Source organism: Plectropomus leopardus, chromosome 22 (genome assembly GCF_008729295.1).
Source record: "Plectropomus leopardus isolate mb chromosome 22, YSFRI_Pleo_2.0, whole genome shotgun sequence".
Classification (NCBI taxonomy): domain Eukaryota; kingdom Metazoa; phylum Chordata; class Actinopteri; order Perciformes; family Serranidae; genus Plectropomus; species Plectropomus leopardus.
In genome coordinates, this window is record NC_056484.1 from 19,689,297 (window position 1) to 19,714,086 (window position 24,790).

The following is a 24,790-nucleotide window of genomic DNA, read 5'->3' on the forward strand; positions in this document are numbered from 1 at the left end:
TTTGTTTTTTGTTTTTGTTTTTTTAGTGTGTCACATCATGGAGGTTTGTGACGGTAAGACGGTAATAGAGGTGATTTACGCGTCTTCAACTTTCGTATGAAGTTTATGATGGAAGTATGAGGTGTAGTTTTAGTATTCTACTATATAGACAGCCCAGTTTTATATACTATGTAGGTACATATTCAATAAATAGTTTTGTTTGAAACCCATATTTAGACAAGTGTTCTTTATTCACACCACACACTATCTGAGTGACGACATCTACCATTGTATGAATTTGTATGTATATGTATATATATGATAGATATCAACTCATTGTACTTGTTGTTAATCACATAGTGTGTGGTGTGAATAAAGAACACTTGTCTAAATAAGGGTTTCAAACAAAACTATTTATTGAATATGTACCTACATAGTATTTTTAAAATCAATTAAATGCACTTGGCCTTTACAAACTGTCCTCTATATGTGGACTTTCATTCATTAAATCAATCGAAATACTCAGCAAAATTTGAAGGAATGCACCAAAAATAACAAAGTAAAGTAAAAGTTTTGAAAATGCATAGTTTAATGATAACCAAGTCTTCTTCTCAACTACATTTTCTGAGGTGCTGACATAATTAAATTAGAAAAGTAAATAGAATAATCAACCCCTGAAAGTGCAAAATAAACTGTACTACCCGTATCTAAAAAATAAAAACAAAACTGATTTGCCCATTAAAAAAAGTCCTTTTGGATTATGTGCTAAAATGTAAAACCACTCTCATTATGCTACAAGAAAAGCCAGTATGGAGTTAATGTCTGTTGGTTCCTCTCATGCAGATTTGATCATCATTCTGGTGGCATTCAGGGAGTAAGGTGCGTGAGTTTTCCAGGTTTTCCAGTGGAGGCCTGACGCCCAGCCTATATGGTCACCAGCAGGATGCCAGTCGCCATTCAGGCTGGCAGAGCCGCAGCGGCTGTACCACCAACCCCCACCGTCTGATTCGGCACATTCCATTACAGCGATGTCTCCAAAGATGCAAGGGGAGCAGCCGTCATTGTCGCGGTTGATGGTGCTGAAGCCGTAGCCATTCTGGTCATGGATGGCATTACCTTTGGGCAAAGATGGAAAAAATTAATTTCAGCATTCATAGGATGCTTTTAATGAAGAAGAAAGAAATTATTAGTAATAGTAATTATTAATTAATTTATACATAAATAGAAAAATGAATAAATAATATGTGCTTTCCATATATGACATGGAAGGCTGTGCAATGACTCGTAGTGGGGTGTAAGACAAGTACAATCGATCTGTGAACTCTCATGTTGATTGACACACAAAGACATGTCCTCATCATTAACATTTACTTAGAGAAATAAAGAAATTTTAAAAAATAATAATAATTAGGTGTAGCGAAGGCCCTAGGACCATGCAGAGGGAGATGCCAATCGGGTGAAGCCAGGAAACTGACTTCACCTGACTGGCTGATTGGATGATGAGCGGCAGGTGAGGATGTTGGCTTCACTCTCATCAGACAAGGTCCTTAGTGTGCTCTCTCTATGTGGCTGTGACTGTTTTAGACTCCCTGTGGCTCTGGTATGTCCAACCTTTGGGTATTTGGTAATTGTCAAGGTATTGTAGGGGTGTAAGCACCTTAAGGTATCTGTATTTTAATGATGTTGGAAGAAAAGAGTTGAAAAATTGTGACTGACAGCTTGAACAGATGTATGAAGGGAATTTAGAATTTGTCGAAGTAGTAATGTCACCTTACATCAAGCTAAATTGTATTGTGATGTTTTTACTGAAGAGCATAGGGTTGATTTAGTATAGTTTATACTTTAACTTTCTGTCTCCTTGTGTCTCTAGTGATGCGGCTAGTCACCAGTGTGGGCTGGATGCTGGGACGTCACTGTAAACGGTGAGATTGTGTGTGCTGGCACATTTTTCTTAATGTGGTCTTTTATTTGAAGAGTGTTTTGGTTGATAAATCTTATTTTTGCAGCAGGTGATTGGCTTTCCAAACAACCTTTCATTCTTATGTTTAAGAGTTTTGGTAAATTGTTGAATAATGGTCACTTATGGCATAACCCACACTAACTGTTGTGGCCTCTTTATTAACACCCCGGTGTCTTAATGCCCCTTACATGTTACATAGGGAGAAAAAAAAATTGACACATTACTAAAATCAGAAATAAATGTAAAGAGATTGGAAAAAAATTAAATGAATGAATACAGAAATAAATATGTGCATATTTGTTTTTCAGTTTGACCCATAGATTTATTTGATAATTGAGATTGCATTTGAAAATGTCTATTTTTTTATTTAACTAATATAGTAATTGAGATATTTCGTTTTTTTTTTTTAATATGTTAGATGTGGTCAGCTAAAGCGGCATTAGTACCTGCAGTTCCACTGTATTTCCCAACATGCAGTTTGAAAGCTTGTTTTGCACTGCCCAGTCTGAAGTGTGTGTACTCGGCGTGAGCGGTGTCAGTTTCGTGGTCCCACAGGTCCACCCTCAAGGTCCACGTCTTGTTCTTTTTCTCGGTCAGAGAGAAAACTTTCCTCAGACCAAGCCAGTGGTCATCTGAGGGAATCAGCACAGGGAAAGGATATACGTTTTTCTGATAGTCTTTGCTTTGGGTTGTCATTGCCATTACCTGAGTTTTAGGTCGCCTGCAGGTAATTCAGGCAAGAACTCAGGGACAGCTACAAGATTGTAATTTCTGAAGTTTACACAACGGGATAGTGCCACAGTCCAATTTGCAAAAAGTTCTAAAACAGACTAAGCTTAGAACTGAAGAAGTGTCTTGGTTGAAAAGTGAGACGGCCTTTAAGAAACAATATAGTACTTAGAATTACCCTGAACTAGCTAATTGGGAATATCTGATAATAATAATAATAATAAAACACTTTTTTGTATAGCGCTTTTCATACAAGAAATGCTGCCCAAAGTGGCTAACTTTGGACAAAAAAAAATACACGCACCAAGTACTTCACACGAAGACATAGAAGACATAAAGACATAACAAAAACCTGCATGCAAAAAACATGGAATGTAATCTCTTTATTTAATTAATTTACTCCCTAATCCACTATGCATCATGAGTCCAGTTTTCATTCATTATTCTGCCTGGTTTTCCATTTCACCACAACTGCCACACTTACCTGCCCTCTGATAACCTGTTTTGCTGCCAGTACCATCACCTGGCCTGCTGTGAGCAGCAAACATTTTCCTCTGTGATGACACACTTCTCCTCAGTTAGATGAAGCCTCACTCATAAAACAAACACAACCAGTTTTGAATTCTTAACTTACATGTCAGGTTTCCGAAACCCTTTTTATATGCTGCCCATTTCCGATTGAAGGAAACCTCTCCTCCACTGCGCCTCTGAAACACAGTCCAGCCTCCATCGGACCTCATCTCACAGTACACCTGAGGTAGTCCAGTAAATATTATATGTTAAGAAAAGAAGCTGCTTGACCTTTCACACAATAAGAGCTTTGGAAAAGCTTTCTACATTTCAAGTTTCAGTTGTATAGACAGGTGTAGCAACAGTAACTAAGGGGGTAGGGCGCTGTGAACAGTAAATACATACACTGGACATGACATATCAGATTCAGTCTTTTATCATACCTTAAACGGGGCCTTGACATTGTGAGGCTTGATTACATAAACCCCACTGGTTGCTTGTGGTGAGAGAGCCTTTATCTGTGTGCAGTCTGTTCCTGAGGTTAGCATGAAAGAGAAACAAGAGGATGATGACCAACATTTGGTGCCTTTGCACATTATTGTACATGAAATATTAACACACTAAAATCTGAGAAGTTGATTTTAATTTAAAAATTCAGTGGTAGCAGCCCCTTTAAAGTCATAGGCTCGAATCATCAGTCGGACACCTTCAATCGATTGAGATTGTTTCGAGGCAAACCATCGTTTTTTTTTTCTGTGCAGTGCACTTCTAGGGATATTTTGGTCCCCAGATTTTGCTGCTAACTGAGTGCTCTTGACTTTCACTACTCTTTGCAGCTGCAGACACACAGGCAGTGGTACAGAGAGTAAGAGAGACTGCACTGTAAGGAGGAGAAGTGATAAATTTACAGCTCTCAGCAAGTCGGACATTTTTTGATGGCCTATCTAGTTTTGGTCAAAAATGTTGTTGAGCATTTGGGTATTTGGCTATTGGCTTGTTTACCAGGCTATATGACATGGATGCCACTATCACAATGAACGTCCCATAGAACCCGTTCAAACTTTGAAACTTTGAAACTTTGTATGGAAAATGTAGACTGAAAATCATCTGTTCTGTCAGGAGATGCAGGGCCTTAAACCAGCAGCGAGAAGGACAAAGCATAAATAATAGTAAGCTGGTTAAGTTATGAGTAGAGGAAAAGATCACTGGCTGCTAAGCTAATTTCTGTAATGTAAAATGCCAAAGGCTTATGCTAATAATGCTAGAATGTTGTGTTTGTGGAGGAAATGTGACCTAGAAAAACAGTTGTTTTGTCTATGATCCTTAACAGTTATTATTGAGTTTTATACTTTCGTGAAAAGATCTTGTTGTTAATCCACATTTTGAGGATGTTGGGAGAAGTCTGTCTTCAAGTCAGACAGCCCCGAACTTTAAGGAAAAAGAGAAAGTGTTTTCAAACAGAATAATTTAGTTTTAATTATTTCCAATTATGTATATGTTGTTTGTATTTTTATTTTTGGCCAAAAGCAAAGAAATGGGTGGCAGCTTCTCCTGTAATCGACTGTGTAAACTGAGCAGATAATATCTGCGCATATCGAACACAGGCTAGTAAATCGGATCAAATCAAAATCGTATCGTTTTCCAAAGTATGGATATACTATGGTATGGTGATGAAACCAGTGATTTACACCCCTGGTAAGCAGTAAAAATATTTACAATACCTTGAGAGGAGAGAGGAGTTGTTTTGTGGTGTTTCTATGACAAAGAAACAAGGTTTTAAAGGTTAGACTTGAAAGGTAAGTTTAAAAAGGAAGACATAAAAATGAAGACATTAAAGCCGGAGCTTAAGAGAAGGATATTGTCTTAAACGTATAAGAGAATAGAGGAGGAATTTGTTGGGGAGAGGTGGAGAATTTCAGTAGTTTTTCTTACCTTAGCCTGTACTGTGCAGCTCAAAAGAAATGCTGAAATGAGCACACAAAAGCCAACCAGATTCTTCATTTTGACCTGATTTCAGGGTTTAAAAGTTACATGTTAGCCTCAATAAATATATATTCAAGAAATTGGTTACAAGAAAATGACCTAACCCCCCACCCAAGGAAAAACACAAAAACAAAGGGAAATTACCTTAAAAATGGTGCTAAAACAAAAAAAATCTAAATATTTATATTAAATATATATGTACTTCTATAACCCAAGTTTAAATGTATAATTATACTAATATTTTCTTGACATTTTTTCCTTGTTATTTGATAATCTAAGGATTATCTCCCTTTTTTAAAAAGATTATTTTCAATTATTTACCAATTACCAATTATTTACAATTTGCAGGACATTTCATTTCAAGTTTATAAATAATTCAAACCAATTTGCTTGGGGTTCAAATGTTTTAAGATTATTGTGAGAGGCATCTAAATGCAGCACAATAAAAGTGATGTCGCTCCAGGTTTCAAAGGATTAAACTCAGCAGAAAGTTTTACATGAAATAAATGTTGAATGAAACCAGCAGTTTGAAAAATCAGACTTTCATTCATGCTCATATAATAAGCAACAAAATACTTCCATTAACAATAATATATAATATGATATAATCATTCTGTCTAACACTTACGTGTGTGTTGGATGAACCTCGTATACCAGCACAAATTCCGCAACAGTGCCAACTGTTCCCAACAACTAAACTACCACACCTCCTTCACTTTTATGACAAATGGCGTCATTTCCTGTTGTGCAGGCTGAGCAAGAGCAAAGTCTGAACAACAGATCCAGTCATCTAACTTGCTCCTGTTCCTCTGAAGTAACTTTTCTTTTCTGCGAAGTATGTCACACACCTATCACTGCTGTGCAGAAATATGCCAAGTGGTGTTTATAGGCTGGTTTTGCTAACTTTTCCCATCTGGCTGCACCTCTCAGGGCAAACAACATTCCAAGGTGGACTCAAACAAGAAATACCTGCTGTGTTGTTAAAGCAATAGAGCTGTTTGTCAGGAACTTGCTGTTTCGTCATGTGTGCGGAACATCGCAAGACAGTACAAGATAAAAAACAACGTGTCTTTGAAATTCATAGCCTGAAAAAATTACTAATACTTTGGATTTTTTTTTTTTTTGCCTGAATCGCAGTTCATTTTTTGGCAATCATGGTTGCCAGAAGATGAATCCTGCTGTCTTTGTTGACTCTATTTCCTCATCTGGGAGTTTTCATGAACTGCATCAACAACTGTTAGATACTTCATCACGTAATTAGGTACAGATACTCGTGTTCATGGTGCCCAGATGATGAATCTCACTGAGTTTTGTGATCCCCTAAAATTTAATATAGTGCCACCAGCTGGTCAAATATTTCTCATTCAGTTATTTATCACTTTACCTCCCTGTTAAGGTTAAGGTAAAGTTAAGGAATTGCATACTGTTATACCTTGGTTTCCTTTTTTACAGTTAATATTAGCATTCTTCTGAAGTGCATGGACTAATACTGATTATAACCCCTCTAGTTCTATTAAAGCACATTCTCATCTAACGGCATCCAGCCACGTTCTGGATGGACACGGACGGTGGCTTTTGGCGTCAAACTTGTATGTTGAAAACTAAAACTAAAAACTGGCAGTAGAGGGCCTTGTGCGTTTTAATGTTACCCAATGGTTCTCTACATGCTGGAAAAGGGAGAAAGCAGATGGAAATTCATTTAGTTGCAACCCCTCCAATAGATGGCAATAAATCCTACATACTGCACCTCTAAACTGACACTGAGATTATTCCCATATTACCTTGCACTCAAAATTCTTCAAATCTTTCTGCACTAGCTGACCGAGAAATGAGTTTTTGCAAACCCTCCATTGTACAAATAGTCACAGAGCAGTCATTGTCCTCCATCCCAAACCCAGCGTAGAGGGGCTCAGTGAAAGTGCTGTAGAACGTGTGAAGGTGGCTGAGGGTCCCAGAGGAGACACTGTAGAAGGACAAGGTGCCACCGGAACAGTCCAGATACACTCCGACCCTGTGGGATCCAGATGGAGGTGCTGGTATCTCCACAGGATGGCGGTCGTGCTGAGCGCTGTAGTGATCCTCAGAGCAGTACAGACTCCAGGACTGGTCTGTGTAACCAAACCCACAGAGGTGAGTGCTCGCCCTTCGACGGATCCCCTTCAGCGCCACGGCGATGTCCACCCAGCGTCCTCGCCACTCCACCTCCCAGTAGTGGCGTTGGGTGAGAGCTTGGTGACACAGCACCTGGGAGACACTCTCGAACCTCTCGGGGTGATCTGGGTACTGCTGTCTCTCCCTGACCCACGTCACCTGTTTTCCACCGTCGTACAGAAAGAGAGACCTGGCCGCTGTGTTTGTGTCCAGCGTCAGCATACAGGCGTCTGTATAAAACATACATATGACTATTTCAGTGCTTTTTTTAAATCACAATTTTCCAGCGTTTTTTCAAATTTAGAGCCTGCACTTTATTTATCAGAGAATGAGGTAGGCTGCGGTGTGATTTCATTTTGATGATTTGTTTGATTTGTTTAATATTATGACCTTTAGCTACAAACATTTTTTTTCTTTTGCCTAAATAACCATATTTCACAATTTCTGCCTGTGATAAACTGTGTGATTTAGATTTTTTAAAGAACACATGACTTTAAAAATCCACTTGCAGGATTTGGGGTTCTGAGAGTATTTAAAATAAATACAAAATGCTACAATTTAAAATTGAATGTCCATTCCCTAAGCCAAATCCAAACAAGATCACTAAAAAATTTCCTCTGAAGTGTCTCCCCGGTTTGAACTACCCCTCCCCTCTCAGACATAATGAACTGTCTCTTAGCTGTATGTATAACGATGCCATCTTTAAATACGCCTGCTCTAGTCACATGACAGTCACATGATGGGGCATGTGCTTTTAAAGATGGTGTCTTTAAATATAAGCTACAGCTAAGTCTGAAGAAGACCATCAGCTACAAATGTAACTCATGGATGTTCTAATAGGTTTCTCTTCAGGGAGCGACGTTGTGAGGAACGTTTCTCATGTTTAATTGCTATCTTTTATTAGTCTGCACTTGCCTTAAATGGTTTTTGGATGTGAATGATAACTATGTTTTGTTTTTGTGTCAAACATGAAGCCTGTGGCTGAGAATCAGTCAGCCACAGGGCAAAATTCGGCCACTGGGAGACTTTGGCCTGCAAATATTGCTGCACTAAAGGAAGCTGAAGGGGCCAGATTTCAGGACCAAGTTCCACAGTGAGTATCCCACTATATTTAAAATGTTGCTTCACATGCCTTTCAACCCTGACCAGAAAAAAACTGACTGTGGTCATGTTTAAAGATATTTAACTAGTGCAAAATATTGTCTTAAAACAATATGCCTATTGCTGGATTACTACTCTAATGGCACCGCCATAAGTTTTGTTATGAAAATTGTGTGAGACAGGGGATAACTGAAGGTTCAGTTACTCATGTTGAGATAAAAAGAAAAAAGAGCAAGAAGGAAAGAAAGAATGGAAGTAGGTGGACAGAGACTGGGGCAAAGAAATAGAGGGAAGAAAAGAAGGGACGGAGGAAAGGAAGAAAGAAGGATGGAAAGAAAGAAGGAAAGACACTGGGAGAAGGGAGTGGGGAAATACAGAGAGACGGGAGAGGAAAGGAGGGAGGGTGGATAGAAAGAGACAGTGAGAAGGGAAGGAAGAAAGGTTAAGGAAAAGGAGGGAGGGAAGATAGAAAAAGGGAGAGGAAGAGATGGAAGGAAGGAGACAGAGACCAGGGAGAAGAAAATAAAGACAGACAGGTGAGAAAAGGAGGGAGGGAGGAAATGAGGAAAGAAGGATGGAAAAGAAGAAAGAAAGACACAGGGCCAGTGGATGGAGGAAATATAAAATTTCAGGAAAGGAACAGAGGGAAAAGACAAAAAGATTTAAAGGAGGGAGGTTGAAAAAAAAAGATGGCAGGAAGGAAAGGAGGAAAGAAAGAAAGACGGTCAAAAAATAAACAAACTTGGGAATGCACTGGCTTTTAGAGAGAAAGAAGCAAACAAACCAGCTGTAAATATATCTGTATTCTGCCATCTGTCGGCCAAATGACAACATGTCAAACCAAAGAAACAAGTGCAGAGGCTAAAAAAACATAACTGAAACCATAACCTAACTCGAAATTATGTAAAACAAAACATTTTCTGATAAATAATTTTACTTTGTTAGTTCAAGACACTTTTTATAGACACATTTTAAAACAGACGTTTTTTTTGTTTGAAAGCTTCCAATAAATATAAACAAACTGTTGTTTGGTAAAATTAAAAGTAAACAAAATAATATAAATATAAAATTCAGCACTTACAGTTTTTCAGTGTTGATTTCATGTAGCACTCTGCGTTGTGATCCACGCTGTAAACAGGATATACATGTATGCATATTAGTAAACACATTATGAGGTTTTATATTTGGCACTTTAAATAAAATTCACACATCTGCAAGTAAAATTCTCTTCCATTAATTTATAATACTTTAAAAGTGCAATAAGGTTTTTAAGGTCTAATAATTCTTTGTATCACTGTCTTAACTCCAATTTTTGGTGCAGTATTTCAACTACAGCAATCCTCTGTACAGTTATTTAAATATAGTCAATATCAGGACACCAATCTGACTGTAGCATTTTATAATAACACAAAAAGAAAGCAATTACTATATTCTGCACATGAAAACACCTACAGTGCATCCCAGCAGGGGGAGCCAACATTTATAAGACACACATTCACAGTAATATGTATTTAAATCATAATGAAAGAAACAATAAAAATAAGTACAAAAATAGATTGAAAAGTAAATGAAAACATAAAATAATAATAAATAAATATAAACTGAAAACAATTTAAATCACATGGAATATATATATAGTATATATCGTATGTATGCTTATATTTCTTTTCTTATTTATGTATATTCATATCTGTTGTAAGTTGTAGCATCACACACATTAATATTTTTAACTTGCATACTAGTTTTATACATTGTATTGTAGCATTAGGTTCAATTTTATATTTTTACACAATTAACATACTTAGCACATTATACATACATACATTAACTTTACATTTACTTTAACCATTTACGTACCAGTGTTAATTGTTCTACTATTACTGTATTTCTATTCTATGTTTTTATTCTTCTATTCTATTCTTTGTGCTGGTACTTATTTCTACTTGCTATAATTCTCTATTCTTGGCATCAGAGTGACTATAACAAACCACAATTTCCTCCTGAGGATCAATAATGTATTTCTGATTCTGTTAATCAATTAAATCTGGCTTTTCTACCTAAATACTTCATACACACATAAAAAATGCATTTGCATGTGCTGTAAAGTGTTTGGATATGTTGCATCTGGTGTCCTTTATATGTTGTGCTTTCTGTTCCCTACAGTTTAGCACATGTTCACCTTGTGCTTATGCTCTGAAATAAACATTGCAAGATAACTGTGGGGCAATAAAAACCCTATAAGGGGAACTTAATCATTAAATGAAACTTAACACCACAAGACATGTTGCTTAATCTAAGAAATACCCATTTTCACAATGCTTGAGGTCTGATGATGTTTTTCACTATCTCTATTTTCTTGAATATATTTTCTTGGCATTTTTGGGCAGAGTTATTGTTAAAACTTGAGAACACCTGGTGCCAGGAGATATATAAGCCACTGGGGATCCCCAAAGACAGAAAATTATTAGGCAGAATTAAACGTTTTACCTGAATTTTTCCAGTTTGCAGAGCGGGTCATTCAAATGAACGGAGATCAGCTTCACTCCAGAGTCCTGCAGGTAGTTGTAGCTGAGGTCCAGATGCCTCAGGTGAGATGGGTTGGAGCTCAGCGCTGAAGCCAAATCACTGCAGCCTTTCTCTGTGACACCGCAGAACGACAGTCTGTGTGGAGAAAGGGTATTGAAATTTCCTCCCCAAACATAAAAAATTGCTTGTCACTTTGAATATAAGGCCAGCTCACCTTAACGTCTCCATGTTACAGTATGAACTGGCCAATCCAGTGGAGAGCAACTTCACCTCTGAGTCCTGCAGGTCGTTCCCGCTCAGATCAAGTTCCTTCAAGATCGAGGTGTCGGAGCTCAGGACTGATGCCAAACCAGCACAACATTCCTGAAGATTGCACTCATTCAACCTGCAGGTGAGGATATTTTTTTGTTCCAGTGGGTTATTTGATATATTAGAAGGTGACAGAGGTTTGGATTCGAGTTACATGACTTGGACTCAAGTCAGACTTGAGTTCTAGATTTAACTAATGTTAAGGTCCCTTATTCCCAGCAAGTCAAGACATAGATCACCAGATGATCCACTTTATGTGAACCAATTTGACAGTTTCCATTCAAATTGCAAGAGAGAACCAAAAAGACCCAATTTTATGTAAGTGAGCGCCAGTGAGAAAAAAAAGGGTTCATAGATACAATTTTGGCATCCAGAAACTATGTGATGGTCAAGAAAAAAAATGAATTGCAGTATGCAAAATATGCATGTCAGAAATTACAGATGAAGACACAACAACTTCTAGCTTCATTTGACATTCAAGTTGAATAAAAAAGGGTAAATCAAGGCTAATATTAGCATAGTTAGCAAGCTACTGCTAACAGCTACCATTAGCTTAGAGGCAAAGTGACTTAAACAAACTCTTTTGAACAACTAAATACACATTATAAAAATCATTCACATTTTTTTCCAAATTTAATACACTCTTGAGTGCCACTCTGACAGGTGGCACTCAACAAAGTTTAAAATGATCTGAACCTTGTGGGGTTTGAACTAAACTTATCATTTTAATGAAAATTGTATGGCCTGTTAAGAACAAATTTAGTCATTTAATTTTGCATGTAGAACTGACTTATTATTAATACAAGCCACTGTATTGTTTGTTGTGTCCACAGAACGTGCATGAGCTGACCTTAAAGTCTCCAGTTTACAATGGTGACTTCTCAGTCCAGCACACAGCTTCTGTATGTCTGGACCCTGCAGGTTGTTTCCACTCAGGTCCAGCTCTTTGACGGATGCAAAATCAGAGCTGAGAGCAGAGCCAACATGATCACAGCATTTCTGTGTGAGGCCGCACCAGCTGAGCCTGAGAGGAGGAAGAAAATATCTAATGATGGAACAGCACTACATGAGACATAGTGATGAGAAACACATTGTCATTTCATGTTAAAAGACATCAGTGGGGAAAACTGTTGCGGTGGTGACGTTAAATGATGCACTGTATTGTAGTTCATTTATTTGCTCACGCTAGCCTTCTACATCTAGAGATTGTATTAAGTTTAAAAAATTCTAAAGATGGTCTTCATATGTGAACAAATTGTGTAAGTCTCTTAAACGTTCGCCACAGAGCTTATTTTCTGCATTTATCCAAAATCTAATGGAAAAATCCCTTAGGCTTTTTGACAAGGGAACCAGGGCAATACTAACTTCAGCCTACAGAAAACCATCATCTCTGGGGCACTCTATTGAGGCCGCATCAATTTTGATACTTTGTCAAATGACTAAAAAAATGCATGAGATTGCAACAATAACAATATTGTAGCTGGAACAAATGCAATTGAGATCTCATTTAAGAGGACTGGACTGACCTTAGTGTTTCCAGTCTACAATGTGGACTCCTCAGTCCAACAGTCAACAGATATGCACCAGAATCTCTCAGCAGGTTGTTGCTGAGGTCAAGAGTTTTCAGGCGTGATGTGCCTGAACTCAAAACTGTGGCCAAATCTGCACAGCAATTCTCTTTCAGCTTGCAATTATTTAACCTGCGAAAAAAGGTATTCACCAAAACAGAAGAGTTGTGATTAAATTCAAGCCCAAATAAGTGATTTAAATGTGTTAGCAAGAAGGAAATCTAACCTCACTGTTTCCAGTTTGCAGTGGTGGCTACACATTCCAATGCATAAAGCCTTAACTCCCACTCCCTGGAAGTCATTAGCACTCAGGTCCAGTTCACTTAGTTGGGTAGACTCTGTGCTGAGAGCAACAGCCAGTACCTCACAGCAGTCTCCTTCCAGATTACATTTATGTAATCTAATAAAATGGAAAATCCAAAGGTCATTCAATATTCTGAACTGAGAAAAAGAAAGTGGATTGCATGTCATTCAACAGCAATTATTACAGCAAACAGCAGTAAATATTAACCACAAGTCATTCAACCACATGAAGTAGTTGCTGCTGTGTGCAGGGCTGTATTGTGTAAGCGTATGACTGCTGATTGTTAGCGACCTTAAACTCCTCAGTTTACAATGTGGATTCCCTAATCCAACAGAAAGAAGCTTCAGTCCTGAATCCTTCAGATTGTTGTCACTCAGGTCCAGCTCTTTTAGGTGAGAGGAGGTCGAGCTTAGTGCAGAGGCCAAAACTTCACAGCAGTTCTCAGTGAGGTTGCAGTGATTTAGTCTAGAAAAAAATTAACAACACATTATCATTCTTTATGAGACAAGAAAGTGCTCAAGCCATGGCTCAAGAACAGCTGCAGTGTAACACAGACATTTAACTTGCTTACATCGCACAGAGCTACTTAGGAACACTACTATCATGTAGGTAAACTCACAGAGCACGTGAGGAGGAAGTAATGACGGTCAGCAGCTTCACTAGCCCTTCTTCTGATCTTATGTACTTCTTCAAGTCAAACTCTTTCTCCGTTGCTTCTGATGTCATCAGCTCAAAAGTGAGAGCTGACCACTGGACCGGAGACAGCTTTTTGGCTTCGAGTCTCCCAGAACTCACAAAGTTCTGGATCTCTTGCACCAAAGACTCTTCTTTGAGCTCACTCAGGCAGTGGAAGAGGTTAAGCTTGGCCTCTGAATCCTCCTTGATCTTCTCCTTGATAAACTGGATGGTTCTCGTCACATCCTCCTCTCCTCCTGCTTCCATAGGCAATATTCTACCCAGGAGCTCCTGGTTCGGCTTCAGTGACAGTCCCAGGAGAAAGCGAAGGAAGAGATCCCAGTGGCCATCTGGACGCTCCAAGGCTTTTTCGATGGCAGTCTTATGAAAACTGAACATAGACTTAGGGAGCCATTTTGTAGACATCCTTTTCAGGTATCCAAGAAGAACGTTGTCCTTTCTTTGTGTGTAGGAGTGATGGGCGTACACAGCTGCCAGAAACTCCTGGATGGTTAAATGTACAAAGCTAAAAACTTCTCTCCTCCTTCTGCCTTCCATCATAAAGACTTCTGTGCAAACTCCTGAGTAGATGGTTGCATCTTTGACATTCATGCCGCATTCTTTCAAGTCAGCTTCGTAGAAGATCAGTTTGCCTTTCTCCAGTTGACGGAACGCCAGCTCTGCTAGCTTTAAAACTACATCTGCGCTTCCCATCGGGTAGTGCCCCTCTATCATCCGATCTGTCTGGCAGAGGAGGAGGTATGCATACATCTCGGTCAAGGTGTTCGGCATGCCTCCCGTCACATTGTCACGCAACATTTTCTTCATAACAGTGACCGTGATCCAGCAGAAAACTGGTATCTGACACATGATGTTGAGGCTTCTTGATGACTTCACATGGTTGACGATCCTGGTGGCGAGGTTGTCATCACGCAGACGCTTCTTAAAGTATTCCTCTCTCTGTTCATTAGTGAAGCCCTTCACCTCTGTCCACTGGTGGATGTGCTTACGAGGGATCCGACTACCTGCCGCAGGTCTGGATGTGATCCAGATTAGAGCGTTGCCGAGCAGATCACCCGTGATGAGGTTGGTGATCAGCACATCTAGCGAGGCGAGCTCTGTCTCATCTCTCAAGATCTTGTTGTGCTTGAAGTTCAGAGGGAGGAGACTTTCGTCCAGGCCGTCGAAAATGAAGAGGACTTTGCATTCTGTTCCCAGTGTTTCAAGGGGTTTCATCTCAGGGAAGAACTGATGGAGCAGCTGCATCAGACTGTAGTCCTTCTCGCCGATGTTGGGATTCAGTTCACGGAAAGGAAGAGGGAAGAGGAAGGTGATATCTTGATTTTCCTCTCCATCTGCCCAGCTCAGAGTAAACTTCTGTGTGCAGACAGTTTTACCCACTCCGGGTATACCCTGGGTAAGCACAGTTCTGATCTGCTTCTCTTGGTTGGGCATAGGTTTGAAAATGTTGCTAGCTTTAATGGTGGTTTCTTCTGTCGCCGCATGGTTGGACCTCTGCTGTCTGACCTCATGCTCCTCGCTGAAGCCTCCCCAGGCTCCTTCAGTGATGTGCAGCTCGGTGTAGATTTTGTTTAGGTAGACGGTGTCTCCTTCATCTGCATTCCCTTCGTAAATGTTTTGATACTTTTTCCTCAGGGTGGATTTCAGTTTTTCTTGGATTGCACGGTGGTCAATTTCTGTTCAAAGAATAAATCAAAATTCTTCATCTTGTCTCTGTTCATGGATATACAAGTTTGTAAAATAACTGTAAAATGATTGTGTGTGTGTGGATATGTTTCTGTCTTACCTTTGCCAACTTGATTGCTTGGAACTGATAAGGAAACAAAGAGAAGAGATCACTGTTATGTGCCCAAGCTATTTTGTCTTAAAAACTAACTAAAGAGTCACATTTTGTACTTTTTATCTTTTACCTTCATCATACTTCTTCCTCAGCGTTTCAGCGCACAGATTGAGTTGCATTCTCATCAATATATCCACCGTGACTGTAACAGCAGCATTGTAGCCATAAGTCTGCACTAAAAGATCCACGGTGCCCGGCCTGTCTACCCCATCGACCCGAGACTTTGGAATATGAGGAAATCCTTCGAGAACCTTACTGTAAAGGAACCACTGAAAAGTCCTCAGCTCTTTATCAATCAGCTCCTCCAAAGTGGCCAAGAGCAGCTCTGGGACAGGAGCCATATCTGTTTTTCAAGCTGGTCATGCGATCAACCGGTCTTGTTGTTCTGTGTCCATCGTCTGGCAGATGCAATGTTCAAATGCAACAATAGTTTCAGTTTTAATCTGATGCACTTTGCACTCCTCCTTCTTGCTGAACTCGCTGAGCATAAAAGCCTTGTGAGAAGGCACCGTCACAGACAAAGCAACGCTGATTTAAAGTAAATGCTTTGTTCCTGCCCCTCTTATCAGCTCTCCATACGGGTGAATTTGTTTGTATGTCATACATGATGAAACAAGTTGGGCTAGTCCAGGCAAGCGGGTGGTAGGCAGGTGTAGGGGAGGCTTGTGAAAAGCGTAATAGTAAGGTAAAAGTATGTGAAGTTGAAAGAAGAAGCTTAATTGTACAGCATTATTAGTTTCACTCTCACAACTACAGTTAAGTTCTTGTTTTTGTGACCAGATAAACCAAAATAGAATATGGTGGAATGTCTTTCCATCACGAGATGCAGAAGTTCAACTGTGGAGTTTACATGTCTTTTTGACTGGCTGGTTGTGGGGTGTTGGAAAATGTTTACAGTATGTAAGGGACAGCTCAGTACTTCCTGTCAGCAGTGCAAAATCAGTCGTTCATATACATGTGCACTTAAAGGAGCAATAAACAATAGGAGAACAAGAAAGGCAGTTAAGTAGCACTTTGATAACAACAAAAGCAGTCATTAAATAAATAAATAGAATACAAATAATAAAGAAATAAGTGATCAGTGCTACACCATGGGTGAAAGAATTATAATAATAATAATTCTTACTTCTACCCTGTATTCATATGTCAATGCTTAATAAGCATAACTTATATTAAAGTTTGCAATTAATACAAATACACTAGTAAATTTAGGATAAAATAATATACAGTATCTATCTGATTACACCCTTTACTAAGTCATAAACAGTATTACAGTGGATGGATAACTAACAAAAAAAAAGAAGAAAAATCTAAGCTATCATCAATACAGTAAACTCTGCTACATAGGAGCAAATCAATAGTTGGTTTCATATGAAAATATTTCTCTTTAACATGGTTCTGCAACAGGTAGTCTGTGGCCCCTAGGAGTCCTGGAGTCCCAAATTACTGGTTGATAATTATAGTTTTAATTTACTGTTTTTGTTGTTGTTTTGTTTTCAATCCAACATATACAAAGCAAAGATAATTTGCCCTATTCATAAAATCCATTTAATTTGCAGTACACAACATTAATGATAGGCAAACTGTTAACAATGAATAATTGTGCGATCATGTGAGACAGCTAATGTTAAATCACTGTATGGCACATGTTCTGATGCTTTTAGGAACTTGAGGCACTTAAAGATGCTGAGCTCATGCGTAATGTGTATTGGATTAATACAGACACCACAATTACCACAACTTCTAATAGACAATATGTAATCTTTTATTGTAAATTTTGAGAAATAGTTTGAAAACAAAATACCAACAATCATTCTACCTGTCATATTAGCTGTAAGAAACTAATACTAATCATTGTGCTCATATTTGTGACTACTGACATTGACTTTATGAGTCCACTATGTGTTAATAATTGATATCAGTGTGTTCCTGGTGTTTCAGACTCAGACAGGTCATTATGTGACTGGTTATCTGAGCTGTCATTCTTCAAATCAGCAAATTCATAGACTACAATGGCCCATGTATTACTCTAAAGTTTTAAACACTGCAATGAAAGCATCATGTTTACACAAACATTGATCTATGACCATACTGATTAAACCTGGAACACACTGGGTTATGTAACATCCTCCTTTCAGGAAGCTGGAAAGAGACTGGGGTGGAAGTGGAGCAGCAGCAGCAGCAGCAGCAGCAGCAGCAGCAGCAGCAGCAGCAGCAGCAGCAGCAGCAGTCACCTCCATCTTGTTTGCTCTGATGTGTTCTGCCAGTGGAAACAGATGTCTCTCCTTCAACCGTCTGGGAGGGTCTACGATGATCAGGTGATGCAAATGCTTTGTGCCCAGGCAGGAGGTTTCCTGTTGTAGGCAAGTTCTCTCCTGTTCTGCTGCTTTTCATCACATTCATCAAGTCCATCTAAAGGCTCCTGTCTAGATATATCAGAATATGGTTTCTCCAGAACTCTGAGGACTCTGTTGACCTGCAAGCAAGATACAGATAGGATTACATCTAATTGATCCTTGAGAATAGGATTTAAAAAGTATTTAAATCTCATGAAAATACAAAAAAACCCCCCAAACCTAGCATTGCTCCTGGCAAACATTAATACAAGCCAGTCCATTAACCCTTTGAAACCTGGATTGACATCAGATTTCTCGTGCTACGTTCATAAACCTTTATAAGCTATATGATCCTTTAAAAAAAAAAAAAAAAAAAAAAAAAAAAATATATATATATATATATATATATATTTTTTTTTTTTTTTTTTGTGAGAAAAATCTAAACAATTTGCCCAGGTTTCAAAGGGTTAAAGCAACCTTTAATGGCTGTTTGTCTCCACCTACTGTCCAACTGACCTACTGTAACTTATATTCACAACTCTGTCCTCCTCTCTCTGAGGGGACATGATTTCAAACTAGTTTACTGTGACACACTGGTGAACCCCATGATGCCTTTTATATTTATCTTTTATGGATTCAGCTAAACCAATGGAAATTATGACAAGAAAAAACTTTAATAAGTCTCCTGACCTCAGAGAAGTCCCCTTTTCTGCTGATTGAATTGCATTCTGGGCGATGTAGTTGCGTAGGACGACCTGGGGGTTGGTGCTGTTCATCACACTGAGCCTCTCTTTTTTGATGAGAGACAAGTCACTTGGGGCGTCGCACTCCCTTGCTAAACGTCGTCTGGTATTACAGTGCAAGACAAATTGATCAAAAGACAATTACATTTAAAAAAATAAAATATATGTCTTATTTACATATGCTGGAATAATGTAGACTGACATACGTATATTGGATTGTCATGTGTGCATTTTTCAAAACTGGACTAATTTCGTATATATCAATATAGCTATCACATATTTTGAGTTCAGTACACATATATGTGGAAAAAATATAAATTTCTTTGTTTGTGTCGTATATGTAACTATACTAACTTATAACATCAGCAATACATTTCAGTTATATTTTTGGCCACCCATTGAATTTTTTACCCCCCTTTTTCTGCATTATTATTATTATTATTCTGCATTACATTCACAAGCTTTGTCTGCTGTTTGCTGTTGAGCATGTAGCGTGCAATGGGTGGTGAGTCCATTAAAATGTTTATTTGTTGCAAACAATGATCTAAAAGTTTCTAAAACACGCCATAGATCTGAGGGGAACTACAGTCTATCTTTTTCTCCTTACCTGTATCTGCTAACCCAGTGTATCCAGTCATCACACTGCTTTTTTTTCAGCTCCTCCTGATCTGTCTCCAGCAGCTCCTTTAGCCGCCCCATCCGTTCTAGCTGCTGGGACACAGCTGGTGTGTCTGCCACCATTCCAAACATGACTGGGTTGGTTTGTGCCATGGATATAATCATCGCCAATTCACTGGAAATGGAGAAAATGTTAGGGGTAAGTCACACACATCTAGCTCTAGTCCTATATAATGCTCCATGTACAGCTGCTACTGTCTAGACATTAATCCTACAAAACACACATTTAACTTACATATTGTCTTGGTAAGCTTTTTCCCCAAAATGCTAGCATATAAAAGAAACATCAAATTAGAGGATGAGTGATTATTTGAAATCAGTGCTCTTCTCAGTAAGGATCAGTATTATTTAGGAGTATATGGTGGGGCAGCTAGAGACTTTATGTTCTTGTTATACAGTAGCTGCTCACACACATGTATCCAACCACCATACACTCCCTCACCGGTCCTCCATAGTTGGCTTATTAGCCACCTTAAGCTCCTCAAGAGAGGCACACTGCTCTAGGATGAGGTCCACTACTGGTCCCAGTGTGGCCCCTTCAATGTCGCCCTCCTCAGGCCAGGGGACATGGCTCAGCAGACGGAAGGTGTTGGTGAAATCTGCACCTGGAATCACATTACATCATAATTTCATGCCAAGACTGCAAAAACATTGCTAGAAAAAGTTTTCAGAAATTTCAATCTGTCCTTCATAAGTCTATTAGTACCAGTGTTGTGCATGAGGCGCAGCAGGTCTGATACGAGCTCGCTGTCTTCTGCCTCCTCTTTTCTCACAAGGCCCAGTTTTTTTCTCATGATACCCAGGTAGAAGGCTTCATATGCTGTTGAGAATTCATCCAGGACAGCCCCCGCTTCAGCTGCATCCAGCTCAGAGCCCAGCGCCTCTGCCAGGCGAGCCAGGTTCCAGCGGCACACAGACGGCTGGGCTTGGTATGAGTAGCGGCCTCTTTTGTCAGAAGAGTTGCAAACGAAATCTGGATCAAATCTAGACACATAGGTGGGACAGTTTTTTTAATATAAAATACGATCTGAGTAATGTAATCTGACTTTTAGAACTGATTTACTAAATTTAAAATTACTTCTCAGTATAACTCAAGTGGTAACCTCTACAACTGAAAATGAAATATATATATATATATATATATATATATATATATATGTGCAGCCTATTTAGATCCAGAGCTACTCCTAAAACATTCAGGGCTTAAACCTCAAATGTCCAGGCGTAACAACACCACCAGTCAAAATGCTGAACCTAAAGCTTTAAAATGAGAGTCCAGAGGCCAGTTGGGGATGTCATGGTATCTATGTCCATTAATTTTACAGTCTATGATTAACATCATTGAGATGAAATGAGGAACCAGTTTTTCAGATTACAAATAATCTAAGAGGTAAAATCTAAGATGACACTTTGGTCAAACAGATAAATGCACTTTTAACTTCAGCGCCTTACCTGTCCATGAACCCAAAGGGACCATAATCCAGAGTAAGACCCAAGATGCTCATGTTGTCTGTGTTAAGGACGCCATGGCAAAAACCAACACACTGCCACTGCGCCACTAGCTTTGCTGTGAGCATCATAACCTAGGGATAAACAGGTCAAATCTGAAGATCAAAATGCAAAATCACCAACATGAAATAACCACTCTGAAGAGAGACTACATCCTAAACTGTGTTCATCTCTATTAGCACTTGTCTTGTTGATACCTCAGTCCTCACCTCTCTGAAAAAAGCCATATTCCTGTCTTTCCGGTTTCTATAAGCCAGCTGGATGTGAGGATAAAAACTCTCAATGACATAATCCAGCATCTGAGCGCGAATGTCATGCCGCCCTGCACTGGGACCCTGCAGACCTGAGAAATCATCCCGGCCCAGAAAAATCTCAAAAGATCCAAATCTAAAACATGAAGAGAGACAGACAAATGTCCATATTTATGCATTGCATTCTTCTCAAAGTGTCTTATGTCTGAGAACACTTTGTTCTTTGTGTTTCCTACCTGAGGAAGGAAGGGGCGAGACGCAGGACAACAGAGCATCGCTCAGGAATGCGGCCGCCGCTGTTGAGTGGGTCTCTGCTGACATAGAGGTCAGAGGTCACCAGGGAAGCTGCACGGATGCTGGGTATCCCCAAGGCAGCCATGGCCTCGCTGCACAGGAACTCTCTGATGCTGGAGCGAAGCACCTTTCTGCCATCGCCATCTCTGAGAAAAAGTCGCACACATGATATTCAACTCTGATTAACCGGTGAGTTGTATATTTTGTGTCAGACAGGTAAATTAGACTCATGTTTTACTAATAAAATGCTTTAAATGTGAAGCCGCACATTTTTCAAACAGCAATCTTGTCCTGTAAACGTCAATGCTGACACCCAGTTCATGACACTGCAAATATATTAATAATTCTATACTTTTATCAGTGGGCCATGAGCTCAGTTATCTTTGTGTTAATTTGTGGACAGATAATGGCTTAACACTCATTTACCAAAATTGTTTGAGATTATTACTTTAAAATAGTTTAACCCTTTAACCCCTAACCCAGAAAAAGAATTATATTTTTTTCTCAATTTTCTTTTTTGTTTGTTTTTTACCTCTATTTTTAATGTAATTTAATTATTTTGCTTATTTTCAGGTAATTTTCTTGTAACTTTTTGCTTATTTCTTGCTACTTTTTGTACCGTATTTTGTTGCTCATTGCCTTACCTCCATGTTTTGGAAGAAATCAAACCAATTTGCTCAGGTTTTGAGCTTGCAAACTGTCTCGAAGGTTTTTCTAAATTTCTAAGCTCTTTAAAAAGAGCAAAAAATAAGATCCAACACATTAGTTATTCAACCAGATCTCACAGTCTTCTTGAAAGGATGGAGTTTGCTCAATGGGCAGTTTAAAAAAAAACAAGGTCCATTTATTAGATTTTTCAGGGGATTTCAGTTTGACAACTGACCAAGCTAAATCTAAGACTATGAGAATTGCTTTACAACACCAGAAAAAGCAAGTAAGTGTATCTTGAGTTTTGTGGGGTTTTATATCAATTTTAAGAGGTCAAGAATATGCTCTCACACTCTATGCCAAGTTACAATTTGCCTGTGCTTTTTAAGGTATGCATACAGTGTTACATCCGTACTAGTAAATATTGTACAATTAAATCAAGACTAAATCACCATCTCATATATTATTATTTTTATACTTAGTGTGTTTAAGAGACTAAATCAGCTGGAGAAACTGAAGGTGTACTGGCTGTGCTCAGCACGCTGTTGTTAAGCAATGGGGAACACATTTGATGTGTGCCAAGCGGTTAAGCTCTTAAGCAGCTCTCCGTGGGTTAATGCATTCACATGCCTCTGGTGAGCTTATGAGAGACTGGCTGTGTCACCTGCTGAAATGACATATTCTCATTTGGTCAAAGGAAACTTTATCCAACATTTTGTTCCAGATCTATAACCTCAGTTGTATATCGCTACGTGTCCAAGACTTATAAATGTTTCTTAAAAAAAAAAAAAAAAAAAAACGGATCTAAATATATAGACTATAGAGAAAAGCATTGTGACATGAGTGGTAGTGAGCAACACAAAGCATTGTAGGACTTCAGGAAATGGCAGCTACTGTAGAGTGATTACTCGCTGACTACTTATTTGGGTGTATTTCTTATCCAGCTTGAAAAAACGGTGGAACAGTGCTTCTGCGTGATCAATTGCAATAACCACTCTCCGCCTGACCCCATTTGTTAATCAGTTAATCAACTGGAACTGACAATCTCTTATAATGACCATCACTCACAACCTACTTTGGCTGTATTGTGTCATTTCCAGTAAAAGTGACAATATAAATAAGTCAGCATAAGCGTGCCCATTTTTCGGTAATAACTTCTTAAGTATGATCCAGTGCAAAGCTGATATCCAACATGGTTTGTTTACATGAGTGCACAGCTGACAGGTACAGTGGTTTGTATGATGATACAGGAGTGCATATTTAAGGGATTTAGTGTGGACAGAGAGGCACTTACTTGCATTTTTTCAAATCTGCATGAGAAATAGTTTTTCAAACATTATGACAGGAAACATTTTAAAATGTCAAACTTGAATAGATTTTCCTGTTCAAAAGCTGAATAACAGAAAGTCTGAGCACAGCAGCGCTGATGATAATGCTGCTTTCTGTCTGAGAGAGACAGATAGAGAGACATAGTATATATATAAAAGCTTACTTGAAAAAAGCATGCCCCAATTCTAATAATCTGCCCACTTTGTTTAAACCTTGGATAAATGTACTTAGGTTATATACCACCACTGTTAACTTAAATACATACATTTACATACAACAATTTTTTTCAGCTGTAGTCAATTCATTTTTGATGAGAGCGTATTCAACAGCTACTTATATTTTGCTCATCACAGTTCACAACTAATATTAAAAGTTTAAAAAAGTAAATAAAGTGCCAGAGTTCATGGAAGAAGCATCACAAAAGCTTGTTCATTAAAAAAAAAGAAAAAAGAATATGGGTAGGGACCCCGAGTTGATCCCACTACTGAGGTCGGGACTAAGCCCCCAGTGTCCTAAAATCTTACAAACGCCCCTGCTATAACCGGTCATAACAGGATCATGTCACATAAACTGCTCTAAATATGTTGCAGGGCATTAAATAAGATATGAGATGAACTATCAGCACACAGCAGATATTACCTGGAGTAAGGTGTGACTCCTGCGCCTTTCACCTGGATCTCCCATCGCCCTTGGGTGACCGACTCTACCTCCCCCAGGTACATGACCGCTCCATCCCCCAGCTGTCCCGCGAACAGGCCGAACTGGTGTCCGCTGTAACAGTGAGCAGCCGGCTCGGAGCCCGGCAGCAGCCTGGAGCCGCTCAGGTACTCCGGAGCCCGAGGATCAGCCAACACATCCTGCACACTGAGGCCGAGCAGAGCCAGCGCCGATTGCGACTGGGACACTAACGCCGGGCGTAACAGGGGCTGTAGAGCCCGAATTCTGGAGAAACACGCCGCTGGGACCGTCCGGGACCCGGGCTCCTGGGAGTCATCCACCGGCAGCTTTTTCAACGCGGTGTTGTTGAAAGGTAAGCGCTCCAGAGCCGTGGACCCGCACCCAGAGGGCTCCATGAGGGCTGAAGTTCAGGACTCGTTCAGAATCAGGGCTGCGTGGTGGCGTTTACTGCAGCCTATAGTGTGGCACTTAGTAAGACGTCAGACAGTGTTCAGCAGCATGAAAAAAGCCAAATGTAAGCACACACTAATGACAATATTTGTTTTTATTAATAATATTAATAATAATGCAATTAAAATGAGTAAATACATTTACTTTATTTTTTTAAAGGTCAAATATGAGCAGTTTTTTCCGTGACTTAGCCTACAGAGAATTTAGACCTTTGGTTG

General features: G+C 39.2%; 3 protein-coding genes across 3 annotated transcripts; all 3 read right to left on the reverse strand.

Moving 5' to 3' along the window:
• Positions 1 to 371: 371 nt before the first annotated feature.
• On the reverse strand, positions 372 to 5,893 carry LOC121961190 (angiopoietin-4-like). The gene is made up of 7 exons (XM_042511077.1): positions 5,790 to 5,893; positions 5,111 to 5,185; positions 4,900 to 4,933; positions 3,622 to 3,713; positions 3,303 to 3,420; positions 2,386 to 2,571; positions 372 to 1,095 (listed from the first exon to the last, which is right to left on the reverse strand). The coding sequence occupies exons 2-7, from the start codon at positions 5,177 to 5,179 to the stop codon at positions 815 to 817; spliced, it is 780 nt and encodes a 259-aa protein (XP_042367011.1). The 5' UTR covers positions 5,180 to 5,185; positions 5,790 to 5,893; the 3' UTR covers positions 372 to 814.
• A 143-nt stretch (positions 5,894 to 6,036) lies between these two features.
• Positions 6,037 to 16,260, reverse strand: LOC121961188 (NACHT, LRR and PYD domains-containing protein 12-like). Its single transcript, XM_042511074.1, has 11 exons — positions 15,727 to 16,260; positions 15,603 to 15,626; positions 13,740 to 15,492; positions 13,412 to 13,585; positions 13,043 to 13,216; positions 12,775 to 12,948; positions 12,099 to 12,272; positions 11,154 to 11,324; positions 10,901 to 11,074; positions 9,495 to 9,541; positions 6,037 to 7,542 (listed from the first exon to the last, which is right to left on the reverse strand). The coding sequence occupies exons 1-11, from the start codon at positions 15,995 to 15,997 to the stop codon at positions 6,950 to 6,952; spliced, it is 3,729 nt and encodes a 1,242-aa protein (XP_042367008.1). The 5' UTR covers positions 15,998 to 16,260; the 3' UTR covers positions 6,037 to 6,949.
• A 1,710-nt stretch (positions 16,261 to 17,970) lies between these two features.
• Positions 17,971 to 24,517, reverse strand: selenoo2 (selenoprotein O2). The gene is given in 11 exon segments (XM_042511076.1): positions 17,971 to 18,132; positions 18,683 to 18,699; positions 18,702 to 18,838; positions 19,343 to 19,528; positions 19,649 to 19,680; positions 19,885 to 20,018; positions 20,120 to 20,397; positions 20,866 to 20,996; positions 21,132 to 21,309; positions 21,410 to 21,613; positions 24,084 to 24,517. Coding segments are annotated over 11 exon segments (1,893 nt in total).
• Between the last annotated feature and the right edge of the window lie 273 nt (positions 24,518 to 24,790).